The sequence below is a fragment of the Odocoileus virginianus genome, chromosome 33, assembly GCF_023699985.2.
Source record: "Odocoileus virginianus isolate 20LAN1187 ecotype Illinois chromosome 33, Ovbor_1.2, whole genome shotgun sequence".
Lineage (NCBI taxonomy): Eukaryota > Metazoa > Chordata > Mammalia > Artiodactyla > Cervidae > Odocoileus > Odocoileus virginianus.
The window spans coordinates 17,458,581-17,475,675 of NC_069706.1; the positions used below are offsets into that span (position 1 = coordinate 17,458,581).

The 17,095-nt window shown below is 39.4% G+C and overlaps 1 protein-coding gene across 6 annotated transcripts in view; it reads left to right on the forward strand.

Moving 5' to 3' along the window:
• The first annotated feature begins 212 nt into the window (after positions 1-212).
• The window catches only part of ACSM1 (acyl-CoA synthetase medium chain family member 1), a 72,383-nt gene continuing 55,500 nt past the window's right edge, over positions 213-17,095 (forward strand). The window contains exons 1-3 of one of the 6 annotated variants that reach the window (XM_070460971.1): positions 222-323; positions 11,026-11,139; positions 12,745-12,985. In XM_070460971.1, coding sequence (XP_070317072.1) covers positions 12,794-12,985 — 192 coding nt within the window. In that variant the 5' untranslated portion in view covers positions 222-323; positions 11,026-11,139; positions 12,745-12,793. Of the gene's footprint in view, positions 324-11,025; positions 11,140-12,744; positions 12,986-17,095 lie in introns of all 6 variants that reach the window. The other 5 variants (XM_070460970.1, XM_070460972.1, XM_070460969.1 and 2 more) reach the window with 5 other exon arrangements.

Here is a 17,095-nt window from a genome sequence, read left to right on the forward strand (position 1 = left end):
GAACTTGTGAAAGTGCTCCATTTGGCTTTATTTGTTCATTCAAACCACAAGGCAGGCTGACAATAATTGGAAATTATGTGATACAGTTTGCTTTTCTAACTGGCTTTCTCTCCATGAGGGATTGTGATTGCTTTCTGCCCTGTTACATGTGTGAATCTCCTCCCCCTTTTGAATCATTCCATTCCTGCCAAGTTCTCCACCCAAGCTGTAGTCAGGAACCAAGTTCTGTTGTATAAACACAGAGAGAACTGAACTTCTAATCAGAAGAGAACTGAACTTGCAAAGTCCCCAACGTAACCCAAGCATCTCCTAGACAGTACCAGGTAAGGGACCACTTCTTTGGGTGTATGTGTCTGTGTGTGTTTGTCTGCCACAGGGCAGTAAAGGCAGTAATGGCAGTAAAGGGCAGTAAGGCAGTAAAGGCAGTAAAGGGCAGTAAAGTATGTATAGAGCCCTGAACATGAAATCTGAAGCCCTAATTTCAAATTCTAGCAATGCCCCTTACCGACCTGGGGCAAGTCTCTTCTCTGACACTTATTTCCTTTGTTGCAAAGTGAGGATGGTGAAACTGAGACAGGGATCAGAGGGAATACATGGTATGCTCAGCACCATGACTGGTATACAGGTGATTGATTTAATGTTAGATATTTGAATGTGGTAGGGTGTGGGAGGAGGGTGCTGAGGGGAGTAAAAAAGACCTAGAAGTTAAAACATTGAGAAGAAAGCTCCATTATGTGAAAATTTGTTCAAATCACTTAAGGTGAATGCCTTTTATTAACAGTCTATTTTTTAAATATCTAACTTGGTAGGGATTGACTTCAGTATTTTCTGGGAGTTAGAAGACACCTCAACATTTATTAAGCCCTTATTCTGTATCAGACACAGCACTGGGAAATTGATTATATAGATTATCTCACTAATCTTTATGAAGCATAATGAGTATTCTTACTCACTGTACACAGTGAGAATTATTACTATGCCCTCCAAGTCTGGAGACATAAATGGTGGTCGAGATCACTCACCTGGTACCAAGTGGAGCCAAAACTGGCTCTGTAATACTGGGATCCTCTATAATGTACTAAAAATGTTGCCTCATGAAATAAATAGCTTTTTCAGTCCAAATGCTTATGAAATCAAAGCTCTGTTGTAAGAACTCATCAAGGCACTCTGAACAAGTCGTATGAGGTTAAGGTTCATTTTAACTGAATTACCTCTTTAAAGACCTCATTTTAACTGAACTACCTCTTTAAAGATTCTGTCTTAAATATAGTCACATGTTGAGGCACTGAGTGTTAGGACTTGAACACATAAATTTTGATGGGGCACAATTCAGCTTATATTAAAGAGATAATTTCCTCATTATTTCTCTTTATGTTGTCTTGGTTTTAGCCACTTATTAAAGGGTTGTATGGAATGTCCTTGAGTATTTTAAGGACAATCTGTGGCTATGTAAACACCTGTGTATAAAATTAGCAACTGAGTCTGGTGTTCTTGCTCCAATGGGATCACGCATGTGAAGAGAGGTATGTGTTGGAAAAAAATAGAAGGAAGAGCAGGATTTTAGAACTATCTCTGCTACTAAATTTGCCTTGCAACTTTGCGGAAATCCCTATCCGTCTTGGAATCTGGCCCTATGGCAAAGATTTTAAGCTCAAGTGTCAACAAACATTAGATAGGTAGAGTCAGTGGAGAAGCAGGTAGCTGTGGGAAAATAGAGAGTGATGGACACTATGTTGAATTGGAGAACATTTCATTTAATGAAGCAGGCAATTTTCAGGCTTCCTAGGTGGCTCAGTGGGTATAATCCACCTGCAGTGCAGGCAGCACAGAAGATCCCCTGGAGGAGGGTATGGCAATGCACTCCAGTATTCTTGCCTGAAGAATCCCATGGACAGTGGAACCTGGCAGGCTACAGTCCATAGGATCTCAAAGAGTTGGATATGACTGAAATGACTTAGCATGCACACAGGCAATTTTCAGCTCCTACCAGTTGATGCCAGATTGAAATAAAAGCTTTCCAGGCCTTCTAAGTTTTCAAGAGAAATCTTCAATTCATGTTTTAAAGAAAATCTCTCTGTGTTTACATATTGGCAATTCAAATTATTTTTCTCCAAAGGGTGAGAGTCAAACATCTTTGGGTCTTTCTTCGCTTAAGTGTTCTGATAAAACAAAAGACAGTGGTATTTTAAAAAGAAGGGGAAAAAAAAAAGAAAGGCAGTGCTGTTGAGGCAGTACAAGTACAGACTGGAAAAGAATTTCTAGACACAGAGTATTGCACACAGGCATGAGTTTATTAAGAATAAAGATAAAGTGGGCACTGCGAGCACAGCGGGCTGACAACTCCTAACAGACTAGGGAGAGTCAACAGTTTCTGTGGGTTATTAGCCAATTTTTATGTCTCAAAACAACAACAAAAAAATTCCTTCTGGAAGGTTGGTATTAGATGATTGGTTAGGGCACTGTAAAATGAGCACTGGGGTGGGTATTTTTGCCTAATATAAGTCAAGAAGCCTGCTGGTGATGATCGGGGGGGCTTTGGCAATGTTACAAAGGGGCTCAGTCAGCTTTGGATATGACCTTGGTTCTGGGCTCCACTTCCGTGGCCTCGGTACACAGCCTCACACCTGTGGCCTGGGGACAAGACTCAACATTCCCTGCTCTTCTTATTAGTAAGACACACCTTCGGCCCCTTAACACTCTGCTCATGTCTAACTAGCTGCCTATCCAGCTCTCAGGTTATGAGGATACAGGTCATTGGGAAAGAGATGGAGACCATCGCTGGCTTCTTTCTGCTGGACAGGGGCTTCATGGGGTCCCGGGTCCCAATGACTGCTCTCTGTCAAGGTTTACCTGCTGAGGGAGATGAGAGTCCATGGAATGACAAGGCAACTGTTTCCAGTGTAGTCCATGTGCCAACCAGCTGATATCCTTGTAGCATCATCTGCAGATTTATTTGTATTCTAGAAGAAAACAAACTTAACAAGAAGATTAGGGATACATGTCCCAAAGATTACATGTCCCAAGGGATCTAGAAGAGGGGATAGTAAGGAGCACCAGGACAAGACATTGGTCTGTGATGTTAGTGTTTCTCTAGGTATGAGATGATGCAAGAATTGGGGTTCATGAGAATATTTTCTTGAAAATATCTATCTGAAGGCCTGTCCTGTCAGTTTTTCCCAGAGTGTAGAATGCCTTATTTTTAATTTCTACCCTGAACTCCTTTCAGAGGGTGGTGAATGTCCGCAGCTCCAACGGCTCCTGATTTAATCTTTGTAGAGGCAGATGGCAAGTGCCAATTTCCAGTCAGCAGGGCCCTTCATGGCTATAAATTTGGTCATTGGTTTAGGGGCTTTTTATTTCCCCCATTTATTTTTATTAGTTGAAGGCTAATTACTTTACAACATTGCAGTGGTTTTTGTCATACATCGAAATGAATTAGCCATGGATTTACATGTATTCCCCATCCCAGTCCCCCCTCCCACCTCCCTCTCCACCCCATCCCTCTGGGTCTTCCCAGTGCACCAGGCAAGATCATTTCATCCCACAATGATAGGAATGCTCATTCCCAGGTCTAGTGAAGATTTTTCTAACAGGTCACTTAATATGCTATTGTTGGACTTGATCATGAAAATAGTAAAAGTTCTGGCCAATACCTGCCTTACTAGTAGTCTCTTATAGTCCAGGAAAGCATTCCCTCTTGTTGATTCTTCCCATATCTAGAGTTATGCTGCTATAATCATTGATCTCATATGGAACTATATATCATTTTATTAGAGACTCAGTCACACATTTGGTAATGTAAGAGATGACAATTTTGTGTAAGAGACAGCAATTTTCTGAAACAGGCAGTATAGCAAACAATAAAGGTAGCAGTAATAGTAAGTTTACAAGTAAAAATTTAAGAACTTTTATCAGATGCAGTCCAGTATATCCCAGGTTGCCTGATTTAGTGTGTTAAATGACTGTAGCCTGGTGTTAATCTCCTGGTTGTAGATCATGGAGCATCTGATCTTTATCCAAAGATTGACTGTAAAGTTAGTCTTCAGAAGCAAACTTAGAGCATCTTTCTATTAATTCAGTTAAATCTTGTAACAGAATAACATCTTGTTGCAAAGGACTAACTGGAAAGTGAGTCTTAGTAAATACAGACCTTAATTAACAAAACTAGTATTTACCATTTACTGAAACACAGTTTTTTGAAATTACCCCCATTTTTATTAAACACAGCCAAGACTAATTTGTTTTTAAAATAAATTTGGTCCTTTGACTATAGATGTCATAGGCCTGTCATCAGATTTTACTACAGTGGATTATTTTCTCTCTTGGAGGTCCCCAAAATACTTTGAGATTTCTGTACATTCAAGACACAGTCTTTTTATTTACCTAGTAAGGCTGTTCAGAACCCAAGTGTCTCCAATTTCTTGAGGGACAAGGCGGAGAGAAAGGAAAAATGTTTTAATTTTACCCACAAGTATAAATGACCAAATTATTTTGAACCATAAGGAGCTTGAGGAGAACAGCTTCTTTATATCTAAAAACAAGGATTAGAAGCCAAGTAGTATGTCAGACAAAAGGTCATGAAACTTATAATTATATTTATTTATTTGATCCTATGTAATTAATTTCTGTTCTTCTGTCCTTGCCTGATGATTGAGGATGATAGTGACAGTGATAGTTTTAAGAAGTTTGTGAAGCCTTTATTCAGACTTGCATGATTTGTTCAGTGAAGTGGGTGCCTTGATCACTGGAGATTGTAAACCATATACCTAAGTGGAAGACACATTTTAAACATTTTTTTTTCTCCATTGTGAGAACATCAACCTTGCAGCCAGGAAAGGCTTTACCCCATTAAATGAAAAATGAGGTTTATCAAGGAGCCAGGAAAAGTCAAGCAGCCATTTTGGATTTCCCATGACTCTGACTATTTGACTTACAGTCATTGTTTATCCATTTTAAATTCCCTGATTTAGGAGTAGATGAGGGGTTAATTTTTGTAGAAGCAGAATGAGCTTTGTGTGTGTGTGCCATAACCCTCATAGATCATTGTGGAATAATATTTATTTTATCACAGTAACAATGTTTTAAAAAATAAATCAATTAAGGGCAAAGAAATTCACACAGTCCATTATCAAAAGCAGCATTCCAAGAAAAGTTTGTTCTTTTAACAAGGAGAGAAAAGTCAAATTCCAGTTTGGTACCAGCTAATATTCACTGTGAAACAAAAGTTATTCATTTAACTAAAGTAATAATAAAAGATTTCAAAGGCAATTCAATGTCTTAAGAAACTTGTACCATGCACAAAACTCTCTTCTTGGGGTCCATATCTCACAAATCTTCTCTTCACTATTTTCATCACTTTATTTGCCCATTCAGAGACCCTATAAATCAAAACGCATAAGTTTGCCACCTATAAATCAAACTTATTTCCTTTCCCTTAATAAAGTAATTCCATTCCTTATACCTTTTTTTATTATTAAAAACACACATCCTACTTTCCTTCAGCAACCATGAACTGTCCTTTATAACAGCATTCTGTAAATTGGAAAATGTAAATCACCCAAAGCTCTTATCTTATTTGCATTTTCTTAAAAGCTTCTTCACAGTGTGTTCTTAAGATGTTGTTGTTCAGTTGCCCAGTCATGTCTGACTCTTTGCAACCCCATCGCCTGCAGCACACCAGGCCTCCCTGTCCTTCACCATCTCCTGGAGTTTGCCCAATTCATGTTCATTGAATGGGTGATGCTGTTCTTAAGATATGTCAATGTTAATTAGGTTAACAAATATTAATACCAATCAATGGTGAACTTTTCCCCAGTTCATGTGAACCGTTTCTCTTTTATTTAGAGCTGTTTGATTTATAAGTGCTTACTTTTCTTTAGTCCAATTGAATTAGAGCTCATTTACAAATTAACCTTAGCAATATTACCCAAAGACAGAGACACACACTGAGATATACATATATATCCAAAGAGACACAGATCTCACAGTTTTCTGCTTACGATTTAAAATGTCTCTTTGCCTCTTTTTTCCTTGGCTTGAAGCTCTACTAATTAACATAAGGCTGACATCTCAGGCAGAGTGGGCTTTGTATCTCAAGGACATGGTAAGAGTTAACTTTAGAATTTTTCCTAGGCATATTTTTGCTTCTCTCAAGACTGGAGCTCCAAAAAGAAACATGTTTCAACAAACCAGTTTTGTCTAATTGCATGTGCAAGAAGAACAAATCTTAAAATTTCAAAAAGATTTCATTTTAACCAGTTTTATCCAGAATCTAAAGAATATCATGGCCATCTTGTGTCAAAAATGTCATCCTCCTTTTTGTAGTCATCATTTCAGAGCTAAAATATAGACCAAACAGTGCTCAAATTGATTCTGATGACAGGAGCAAACTGACTGATAAAATATCATCCTAGTAGGGATTGTTCCTTCAGGGAGATGGGGTCTATGTTCAGTCAGAAGAATCTGAAGCAGTAAGGGAATCTGAAGGAATGGGGGAAATTTCTTCCCTCCCCACTGCCACCTCCTGCAAGAGATAGTAGAAGTTAGAGGGGGATTCTTTACAATTTTTTGGAGTTTTTTTGTTTTGTTTTGTTTTTTCCTTTTCAGGTTTATGATTATGGGAGAAAGTCATGGTCTAGGACATCTAATGGAGGGAGAGCCATAGGAAGACAGGGGATAAGGTGACAACAGAAAGGTACATGTAGCATGAGCCCCTTAGATCCAAATTCTGACTGAGTGCCATAGGGAACAGCAAAAGAGATCATGTAATTTACTGTGCCATTAAGAGGCCATTTTTCTTGGTTCCCCAATATGTAGGTTGGCATTAGGTAATTGGGTAGGGCAGTATAGGGTGAGCACTAGGGTACGCATTTTTGGCTAATATGGGTCAGGAATCCTGATGGTGATGATCGGGGCCGGGGGGGGGGGGGGGGGGGCTTTGGCAACATTACAAAGGGGATCAGTTAGCCTCTGAGGTGACCTGTTGCTTCTCACACCTGTGGCCTGGGGACAGAACTCAGCAAGTATTGTTGACTGACAGACACTAAAAAGGAAGGGGACATACTTTAGTTCACATGGCCCAAGGATCTACACTGACAAACTCTACAAGACGAAGCTTTCATATATCTATCCTCTTGTTGACTTAAAAAATATACACAACCTAAAAATTGAGTGTTATGTTTTATCTGGTGGAGAATTTTAGCACTTCAGCCCATGAGACAGCATCTCAAGTGACCCTGAGAGAACTGCTCCTGGAATCAAAGTCTTAAATTTTCCCACCGAATAAAACATACCTGTTGACTTTTAGATTATGAATATTTTTTATGTTGACAGTTATAGTGACTGCAAAGAAGGGACCCTGACCAAATTCTTCTTCTCCACCTGAACCCAGTGAGTATCCAGAGCCTTGGTACCATCAGAGGCCCCTTGTGCCCATTCACTTTCCTGAGGAGTCCAGACAAATTTGAATGAGTGCCTCCTGGTTCTAGGATCTCCTGTTTATTGGTTGATGATCCTAAGTTTTATTCGGTGGGAGAAGAGGTTATCCTTGAAACTTGGTTTCAAGAAGAGGTACCTGGGTTGCTCAGTCTAGACATTGAGTGGGTTATCCTCAGTCAAAAGACTGGGGAGATTTTACTCAGTTTAGGTGCTTAGTGGGTTATCTTTGATGTAAAGTGCACTGAGAAGATTTTGTTTGGGAAGGTTATCCTCAGTGTAAAAGGTACTGGGAAGACTCAATTTTGATACTGAGTGGTTGGCTATCCTCAGTTAGAGACTGGAGGAAGACTTAGTTTAAACACTGAGTAAAGTGGGATGGAATTACTAGGGGGAAGATGGACCTGTCATTTTTCCTTTTATTGGCTACCTTAATAGAGTTTTTTGAAATAAACTGAAATCTTATGAGAGCTTCTGAGCTCCGAAGAAGGGACTCTCTCCTCCTGGCTGGCAATGGCTTTCTCAGGGAGCTGAGAAACCTGCAGAAGTGGCAGCGGAGAGACCTCATACAGCCCAGCCTATCCCCACGGGGAAACGCAGCCATGTAATTAACAAACTGCTCAACCAAGTATGCACATAAGAATTGGCCATTCTGTGACCTGAGCACCTGTGGAAGTCTTACACTCCAATGGGAGACTGGAGACATGTAAGATGGGGCTGAAAAAACTCTGGGGCAAAATCAGAGAAGTTACACTCCCAAGCAGCACATGCTGGCCCAGCACACAATCATTACTAGCAATTTTATCTCAACAAACTGACTTCAATATGGAAAATAAAGGTTTCAAAATAAAAGAAAAGGAACAACAGATTGCCAGCCTCCAGCTAACACCCCAGCTGGGTAAATGTACATGCAAAAATTGTAAGTATTTACTTACGTAGAAATTGAAGGAAATCTCACCCTAAAAATTGAGGAGGCTCTTTCATTGCTTACACAGTTAAGTTACATTAAGGTTAAAAGCTAGCTTAGTAAAAATATCTTTTTAGACTTTAAACAAAGGCTTTCAAGGGAAACTTAGTTTTTGAGATATAAATGTTCTACCTGTTCTTCCTAAGACATTCTGTGCTGCTGTGCTTTGTTTGCTCATGTTTTTAAAAACTTGACCTGTTAGGTAGTTGGAATAGGAAAAAGGAATCCAAAATGGTGGTGGCTAAAAGATAAAGAAGGGAAAAAACCCACAAAAAATGGAACAAAAGAAAATCTGAGGACAGGCGTGAGAACCTCAGGTGAAACAAACAGCCCTCCTGGCTAGCCCAACTTACATAGGGCAGGCTCAGGGGGAGGAGAAAAAACATAAAAAGAGGAGCCAAAATTGAGCCTCTCTTCTTTGGGGTCTGCCTGCCCTCATGCCTCAAGGTTGCATTTTCCCTTGCTTGCCAAATAAAACTGAGCTTTAACTGAGCTGTAGCACTGGTCCACTATTTCAAATCTTTGCTGTGGTGAGATGGAACCGAAGAAATTACACACTCCCCCGACATGGCCTTTGCTATTTTTGTGTTTTTTCTGGTGGCTCAGACAGTAAAGAATCTGCCTGCAATGCAGGAGACCAGGTTCAGTCCCTGGGTGGGAAAGGTCGCCTGGAGAAAGAAATGGCTACCCCCTCCAGTATTCTTGCCTGGGGAATTCCATGGACAGAGAAGCCTGGTGGGCTACAGTCCATGGAATTGCAAAGAATTGGACATGACTGATTAAGAAACACAATACAGTACTGTTTTTGAGAGTAAATTCTCCAAATTTGGGCTTCCCTGATAGCTCAGTTGCTAAAGAATCCACCTGCAATGCAGGAGACCCCATTCAATTCCTTGTTGGGAAGATCCCCTGGAAAAGGGATGGGCTATCCACTCCAGTATTCTTGGGCTTCCCTTGTGGCTCAGCTGATAAAGAATCTGCCTGCAGTGCAGGAGAGCTGGGTTCAATCCCTAGGTTGGGAAGATCCCCTGGAGAAGTGAAAGGCTACCCACTCCAGTATTCTGGCCTCTAGAATTCCATGGACTGTATAGTCCATAGGGTTTCAAAGAGTCGGACACAACTGAGCAACTTTTACTTTCTCCAAATTTAGGTTACATCATTCCCCACTCTCTAATGGGGAAGGCTCTTGCATATTTATGATTTGAATCACTATTAATATACCAGCTGAGCCACAAGGGAACCCCAAATAAGGAAAGAAGTAGGGGAACTAGACAACAAGTGAAATTGAAAGTCAGTGAGTCATGTCCAACTCTTTGTGACCCCATGGACCCATGGAATTCTCCAGGCCAGAATACTGGAGTGGGTAGCCTTTCCCTTCTCCAGGGGATTGTTCCAATTCAGGGATCGAACCCAGGTCTCCTGCATTGCAGGCAGATTCACAGATTTGGGCTTTCCTACTACCTCAGTTTGTAAGGAATCTTCCTGCAATGCAGGAGACCTCAGTAAGATTCCTGGATCAGGAAGATCCCCTGGAGAATGAACTGGCAACCCACTCCAGTATTCTGGCCTGGAGAATCACACAGACAGAGGAGCCTGCTTGGCTACAGTCCATGGGGTTGCGAGAGCTGGACACGACTGAGCAACTAAACCACCACCATTGATTTACATTTTATAGATACAATGAAACTTCAAAATAAATGTTACTGAGATAAAAGCTTTGAGGTAAACTCTTCTATTTTAGAGAAATCTATTTAAAATAATCTTTCCAGATAACTTAAAATTCTAAAGTTGGGCTAATTTAGGTTAAATGATAAAAGTTTATTGAATAACTAGATAATTTCACTAATGATATACTGAGATATAAATTACTAAATAGAAAAACTAAAAGTATTTAGAAATATTAATGAAAATGCTTGATGTCACCCCAAAATGTTTTCTATAAGAAAACAAGTGCTTTTAGAAATTATCACTGCTGTTTATGCTCACCAATCTATAGAATGCCAATGTAAAAAGCAGTTCATAATTACTTACTTCTTACCTTTTACTAAGAGTAAACTCTGGGAGTTAATGATGGACAGGGAGGCCTGGCATACTGCAATTCATAGGGTCACAGAGTCAGACACGACTGAGTAACTGAACTGAAGATTTTAAGAGTTGAAGTTTCTAATTTAAATATGTAGTTAAAGCTATTAGAAATAATACAGTAACATTTTAGCATACAGTAGGAAATAAAATGTGTGTTTTCAGTAAAGAAGGTATGAGGAATAAAATTGCATTTTATTGCGAAAAAAGAAGGAATGAGCTTGTTGAACTTATTTGGATAAACAATGAGACTAGGTACAGAATGTGATGAGAGACTATGAAAAGGAACCCTGAGGAGGAAAAAGTTTTATGCATAGTCAAGGTTCACTAAATTTAGACTGACATTAACTAAATGGATTTGGCTAAGTAAGCTAATATGAAACTGGAATTTGATTTCTCTTTTACTTTGATTAAGTTCTCTTTTACTTTGGTTAAGTTTCTCTTTTACTTTGGTTAAGTTTCAGTGACCTATGATCCTGTTGTGTTTTAAATCTTTGTTAATTTTTCTAACAAACTTCTCAAATATCAAAATCTAATTAAAGTTCTTTTAGCTTCCTGCTGTCTTTGGGATGCTTTGAAGAAAAACCTCTGAGACATCGCAGAGAGGAATGTTAAACCAAGTTTATTTGGCATTCAGATTTGGCGAGTGATTGAAGGTGAACTTTACCTTGCTTCATTTAATTAACAATAATCTTCTGATGTTCAATCTATCTATCCTCTGTTGCAAAATTTTAATTGGTTCCTCCTCTCACTTCTTCAGAGCAATTCTCTCAGAGTCACTTGAGATGCTGTCTGCTGGGATTCAAGTCCTAAAAATTCCCACTGAATAACACATAACTATCAACTTTTAGTTTGTGATTATTTTTTAAGTCAATACTCTTCTCTGCAGACAGTAGCAGGGTTCAGAGGGCAGCACCAAAATTAATTGGGGTTAGGTTACTACAAGTCTAAACAGATTGGAAACAGAGTCAAAATATTGAAAATAAAGTTTTGTTGATTTCTTTCATGGGTCTATCATCTAACAGTATTATCTTGTTGCTGTAACTGAGGGGGAGAGGGCTTAATTATTTGTAGGGACAAACTGCTTCAACCTCAAAACTATTTGTGAAGTGGGTTTCTGCTCATAGAACAGAAGTTCTTGCTTAAGCCAATTTCCACCATCACACTTCAAAAAGTATCCTAGTAAATGAGCATTCTATCCCCATGTCAGAAGCATTTGTTGGATCTGGAGTAGTAAAAAGTTTTTATTTTGTAGGTCAAATGATGGTTTTGTAATAGGTATCTGAATGCTGCCCTGGGGAAGACCTTGAGGCCAGATCCCTGTGTAGTAGGGAGAGTGCTGTGATATTAGCCTCCTCTGTCTGAGTGTGATGGTGCATATTTGTCAATATTCTTATAATACCAAGTGACAGAAATGCAATCTCAGACAGGAAAAATTGTTGATCCACAGAATTCAGGACAGGATATTAACAAGAGCCTCAGGAGCAATAGTTATGAACCAGAGACTTGCATGCCTCTAAGATTCTCTCTACCCCTTGTTTCCATGTCTCTGAAAATTTCCAAGTTTTCCTGTCTTATGCAGAGCAGTTATCTCCACTTTATAGGAATTATAGCCACTGACAGTTTCCAAAGTGTATATTTCATGGCTTCCACTAAGGCTTTGGTAACACACACACACACACACACAGAGTTTTGAAGAAGGATTATGATTAGCCCAGTTTTTGTTTTTATATATATATATATATGTGTGTGTGTGTGTGTGTGTGTGTGTGTGTGTGTGTGTATAATGGGAAATGATCGACCAATCAAATTTGGATGTGGTGGGATCATCTAAAACTATGACAGTTTTCATAAGAACCACATACTTGGGTTCAATAGGAAGAGATATTTCCAGAGCAAGGAGAGCATGACATACAGGACTTTGAAAATACTGTTTCTACCAAAAACGGGTGGCCACGTGGCCTCCATCCCTGGGGGTTAAAAGAAAAGGAGAAGACCCTTAGGAATATATGCCTACCTCATCTAGTAGCTATAGCCCCTCCTCATAATTTTTGCCTTGTGATTCTTCACTTGGGAAAAGAAATTCCCAGCTAAGTCAGTTTAGCTGTGCCTTCAAATTTCAGTGAGCTGTTAGTTGTGTCTTCCAAATTCCAGTGGACAGAAACAAAGCTATTACTCTAGTAATTAGCCAGCAATGTGCCTTCATTTTGTGGAAGGAATTTCTGCTCCAATGACCAACATATTAATCATCTCTTCTCAAGGCAGGTAGTGACCTGAGAATTCTGTCTGTTTCCTGAGGACTGCTCCACTATGCAAAGGCTGATGAAGTTTCGGGTCCTCTGGGGCATCCACATGTCCTGCCCTGGCTTCCACCATGTCCCTCAGCACCTGCGCTGCCAATCTTTATCAGGAGCTGGAGCCCTAAGATTGAATGACTACGACAGACCTGAGGCATTTAACTTTGCAAGTGATGTACTGGACCACTGGACTCAAATGGAGAAGGTAAGGAGGCCTCTGTGTTGGGTGCAAAAACAAGATTCACCTCCTTCTCCCAAAGGAAGAGGGGCACAGAACTAAAAGGGCTTTTGACTAAGCTTACAATTTTCATGGGAAAAGCTTATGTTTTGGGGTTAAGTTCTCAGCCTGGACACTTCCTCTATTCTCTAAGCCCTAGTGGCTTTATCTGTGATATGGGGATAATCTCATTTAAGAAACAAGATAGTAGGTGAAAGTATCTGGTACTTAGTCAGGTAATCATCACCAAGTGTCAAATTCTAATCACAGGTCAGCAAGTTGATGTTGGTCTGAATTCTCATCTTCAACTAATGAGACTGTGAGTCTAACTAGAATTCATCTCATAAAATGTCGGGTTGACTTTAGGTTACACCCAGAGGGAGGGTGTAACCTTGATTGTGCACATGAACATCTGACACATGTAACTAAATCATGTCATCTATCTTCCTATGAGGATGGCAGGTATAGCTGGAGTCCTCCCTATCAACTATCTACTTAAACGTGGCTTTAGGGTATATCCAGAGAAACCCACCCCAGTGGTCTCTGCAAAAAAATGCATTCTTGGTTTCTCTTTTCCCAAGAGAGGCATAGTGGTGACACTAGGAGTTGGGTAGACAACGGGGGGTGTTTCAGCTACAAAGTTCCAGCTGGCATTTTCCACATTGTGAAAGCCCACTCAACACTGTATTTGTTCAGAAGAAAGAATTCACCTGATATGGAGTCAAGGAGTTGATGTATTTTTAATTTACCATGAGCATACATTCATACTGAAAGCTTAAGGCTGCAAAGGTTAAGGCTACTGTGAGTGATGCCAGGATTTGTGATCTCCAGAGGAGAGGATTTTGATCTGGGGCTGGAGATGAGGCTTGATCACTCAGAACTTTCTGTATAGCAAAGTTTTATTAAAGTATAAAAGAGATAGAGAAAGCTTCTGGCATCGACATCAGAAGGGGGCAGAAAAGATACCCCCTTGTTGGTTTTTAGCAAGGCATTATATATCTGTTAGCAAGCTGCTAATCTGATAAAAGAAATGCTCAAGACTGAGAGAGTTATGGTTACTGAGAGAGTTACTGAGAGAGTTAAGGCCCCTCTCCCACAACATGCATTTTGAGATAAAATGGCAAAAGGGGAGTGATCTCCAGCCATAAAACAATTGACATGAATCTTGAAGAAAGGCAGATTTCCAAGCAAATACTTAGTTTCATTAACATAGCTTAAGCAAACTGTTTCCATAAGAAAAAGGCACTTGTTTGCTGAGCCATTAGCAGCTCAAGGTTACCTTCAGACAGAACCAAGTGTCCTCATGACAACACAGGATTAGAAGAGAAAAAAAGTCTGCCATTTGCAGTTTATTTCCTCCTGTTGCTTGGAGAGCTCTGGCCTTCCTACCTGACTGTTAACCCTCTCAATATGTTAGCATTCAGAACTTATATGCCTTTTACGGGGACTTTTATCCTACCTCCATCTTTTTCCTTTTTCTGAATTTCCAAAAAACTCCAAGGAAAATAGAGCCCTCACTTTTGGAGAGCCCTTTTTGTTTATGTGCCTTGCCAAGCACTTTGTGCTTATTATTCTGATAAGATGGACACTTTAATCATCCCCATTTTTGATAAGGAAACTGAAGTTACAATCGTTCAAAAATCTACAGAATTTGCTTATCTAATAAGTGGAGTAGCAGGATTTGGGTTCAGGCTGTCTGATTCTATAAGTTAATCTTTAACCTGGCCTCGTGAGATGATGATGTCAAAACGTCTCTGCTTTCAGACTACAAACTGACTTTCATCACTGCCCAGATCAAAAATCTGGTTAAGATCTTTTGAATCACAAGATGGGCTAGAAATGTCATAGTTTTTATTCTGCATTTATCTTCATAAGTTCCTTGTTAGTTCACACATCAACCCATGGAGTTTATCACCATATAAATATTTGCCCAGGGAATGCCACATCTTTGTTGGGTTTTATATTGTCAACTAAAAAAATACACACACCTAAAAGTTTTAGGTTTTATTTGGTGGGAATTTTAGGACTCGAGTCCAGGAGACAGTATTTCAGGTGACACTGAAAGAGCTTACTTCAAGCAGGAAGGGGAGGAGCCAGGCTCTATACAAGACATATGCATACGTCTGAATAAATTTGCATAAGTTTGAATATGAAAAAAATTAATGTTAATTAAGAAAAAACTAAGTCTCTCACATAAAGAGATTTAGCAATCTTCAATGTGTCCAGGCTGGCTGAAATCACTTCTTTCATACGCATCTAACTCTCTGGGGCCAATCCTGTTTTCTTTATTGTTAACATACAAATTTCTTGTTTACCACAAGAGATGGTGAACGTGGCAGATGGCTGCCTCTCACATCCCCAGCTCCTCGGCACTTACCAAGAAGGAAGTATCTGATGGCTTCCAAATAGATGGCTTTGTTTCACTGTGGCTCAAAATTTGCATTTGAAAAAGGCTTGTTTACTAGAAGACCACAGAGAAAGAAATATTTCATTTTACAGTCCCTCCCTGTGGTCAGAAGTTAAACCTTATTGGGAGACATTTCATGACCATTGTTTCTTTTTGTCCCATGGTGCTTGGAGGCTCATCTCAGATCAGGTGAAAGTTCTTTATCGATATGTCACTGCAGGTGTTAATTTCCAGAGTAGGCCCATTGATGGATAATAAATTGATCTGGATCTTCTATCTTCTAACCTAATAGGATCCAGGAGATATTTCCCTTGTTGCTTCTTCTCATACCTAAAATCATACTATTACAATTATTCTAAGTTATAAATGTGATCTATTTCTTCAAGATATTTATCTGTCTTTAATTTGTCCAGGGGCCTGGTTATACATCATGTAACACAAGAGACAACAATCTTATAAAATAAACAAATTACAAGCAATACAGCTAATAATGTTAAAGTTACCAGTAGAGACTTAAGCCATGAGCTTCCAGAACTGAAAGGTTGCTGCTGAGCCATAAAAGACACCGGGTTTCTTGGCCTCCAAAGGAGAGTAATTCAATCCGGGGCCAGTGACGAGGCTTGATCGCTCAGAGCTTTTGTGTAATACAGTTTTATTAAAATATAAGAGATAGAGAAAGCTTCTGGCATAGACATCAGAAGGGGGCAGAAAGGGTGCCCCCCTGATAGTCTTTAGCCAGATGTTATATAGCTACTAGCAGTCTGCTAAGTAGAGAAAGGAAATGTCTCAAAACTCAAAGACTGGCACCAGGCCCCTCACCCACAACATGCTTTTTGAGATAACATTGGCACAAGATGAGTTGTCCTGGGCCAAAAAATGATTGCCATGAATCTTGAAGAAAGGCAGTTTTCTAAGCAAAGACATAGTCTCATTAACATAGCTTAAGAGATTATTTGCATGAGTAAAACATTTGTTTGAGTCTTAGGTGGAACCAACTTGAAGAAAGACAGAGTATAGGGTAAACACATAGTTCATTAACATAGCTTAAGAAAAACATTTCCATAAGAAAAACATATTGGTTAGCTAAAGGTTTGAGAAAACTTTTAGGTTAACTTTGAGAAAAGTTAAGTTCAGGTGGAACCAGGTGTCATCAAGGCAACACAGAATTTTAAAAGAAACCCCCTTTTAAATTTGTATAGAGAAAGGGAAAAAATCTGACACTTGTAGTTTGTTTCCTCCTGCCGCTTAAAAGAGAGATAAAAAAAGATCTGACACTTGCAGCCTATTTCTTCTATTTGGGACCTCTAGACTTCCTGCCTGTTACCCTCTCTGAACCAAATCATCTTTCTAGAAGATCACCAAATCTAGGAAGTGGATCATCTAAGGAAGAAATCTGATTTTTCATATGAGTTGTTAAATGCATAACATTAGATGATTGTTGTATATAAACACAACATTTAGTTTGAATTATAGCACAGTTGCCCCCTTGAGATGCTGTAAGGATATCATGGGCCATATGATTTTGCAATTCAGCTTTTCATATCATAGAGACCTCAGAATTTGCCTGGTTGCTATCATTTAAGGCCTTTTGAGTGAATTTTGTCAAAGATTTAATGTGAGAAATAATATTTTCCAATCTTATTGAAGGTCCCAAGATAGCTGCTAAGTTATCATATCAGTGAAGTACAGAC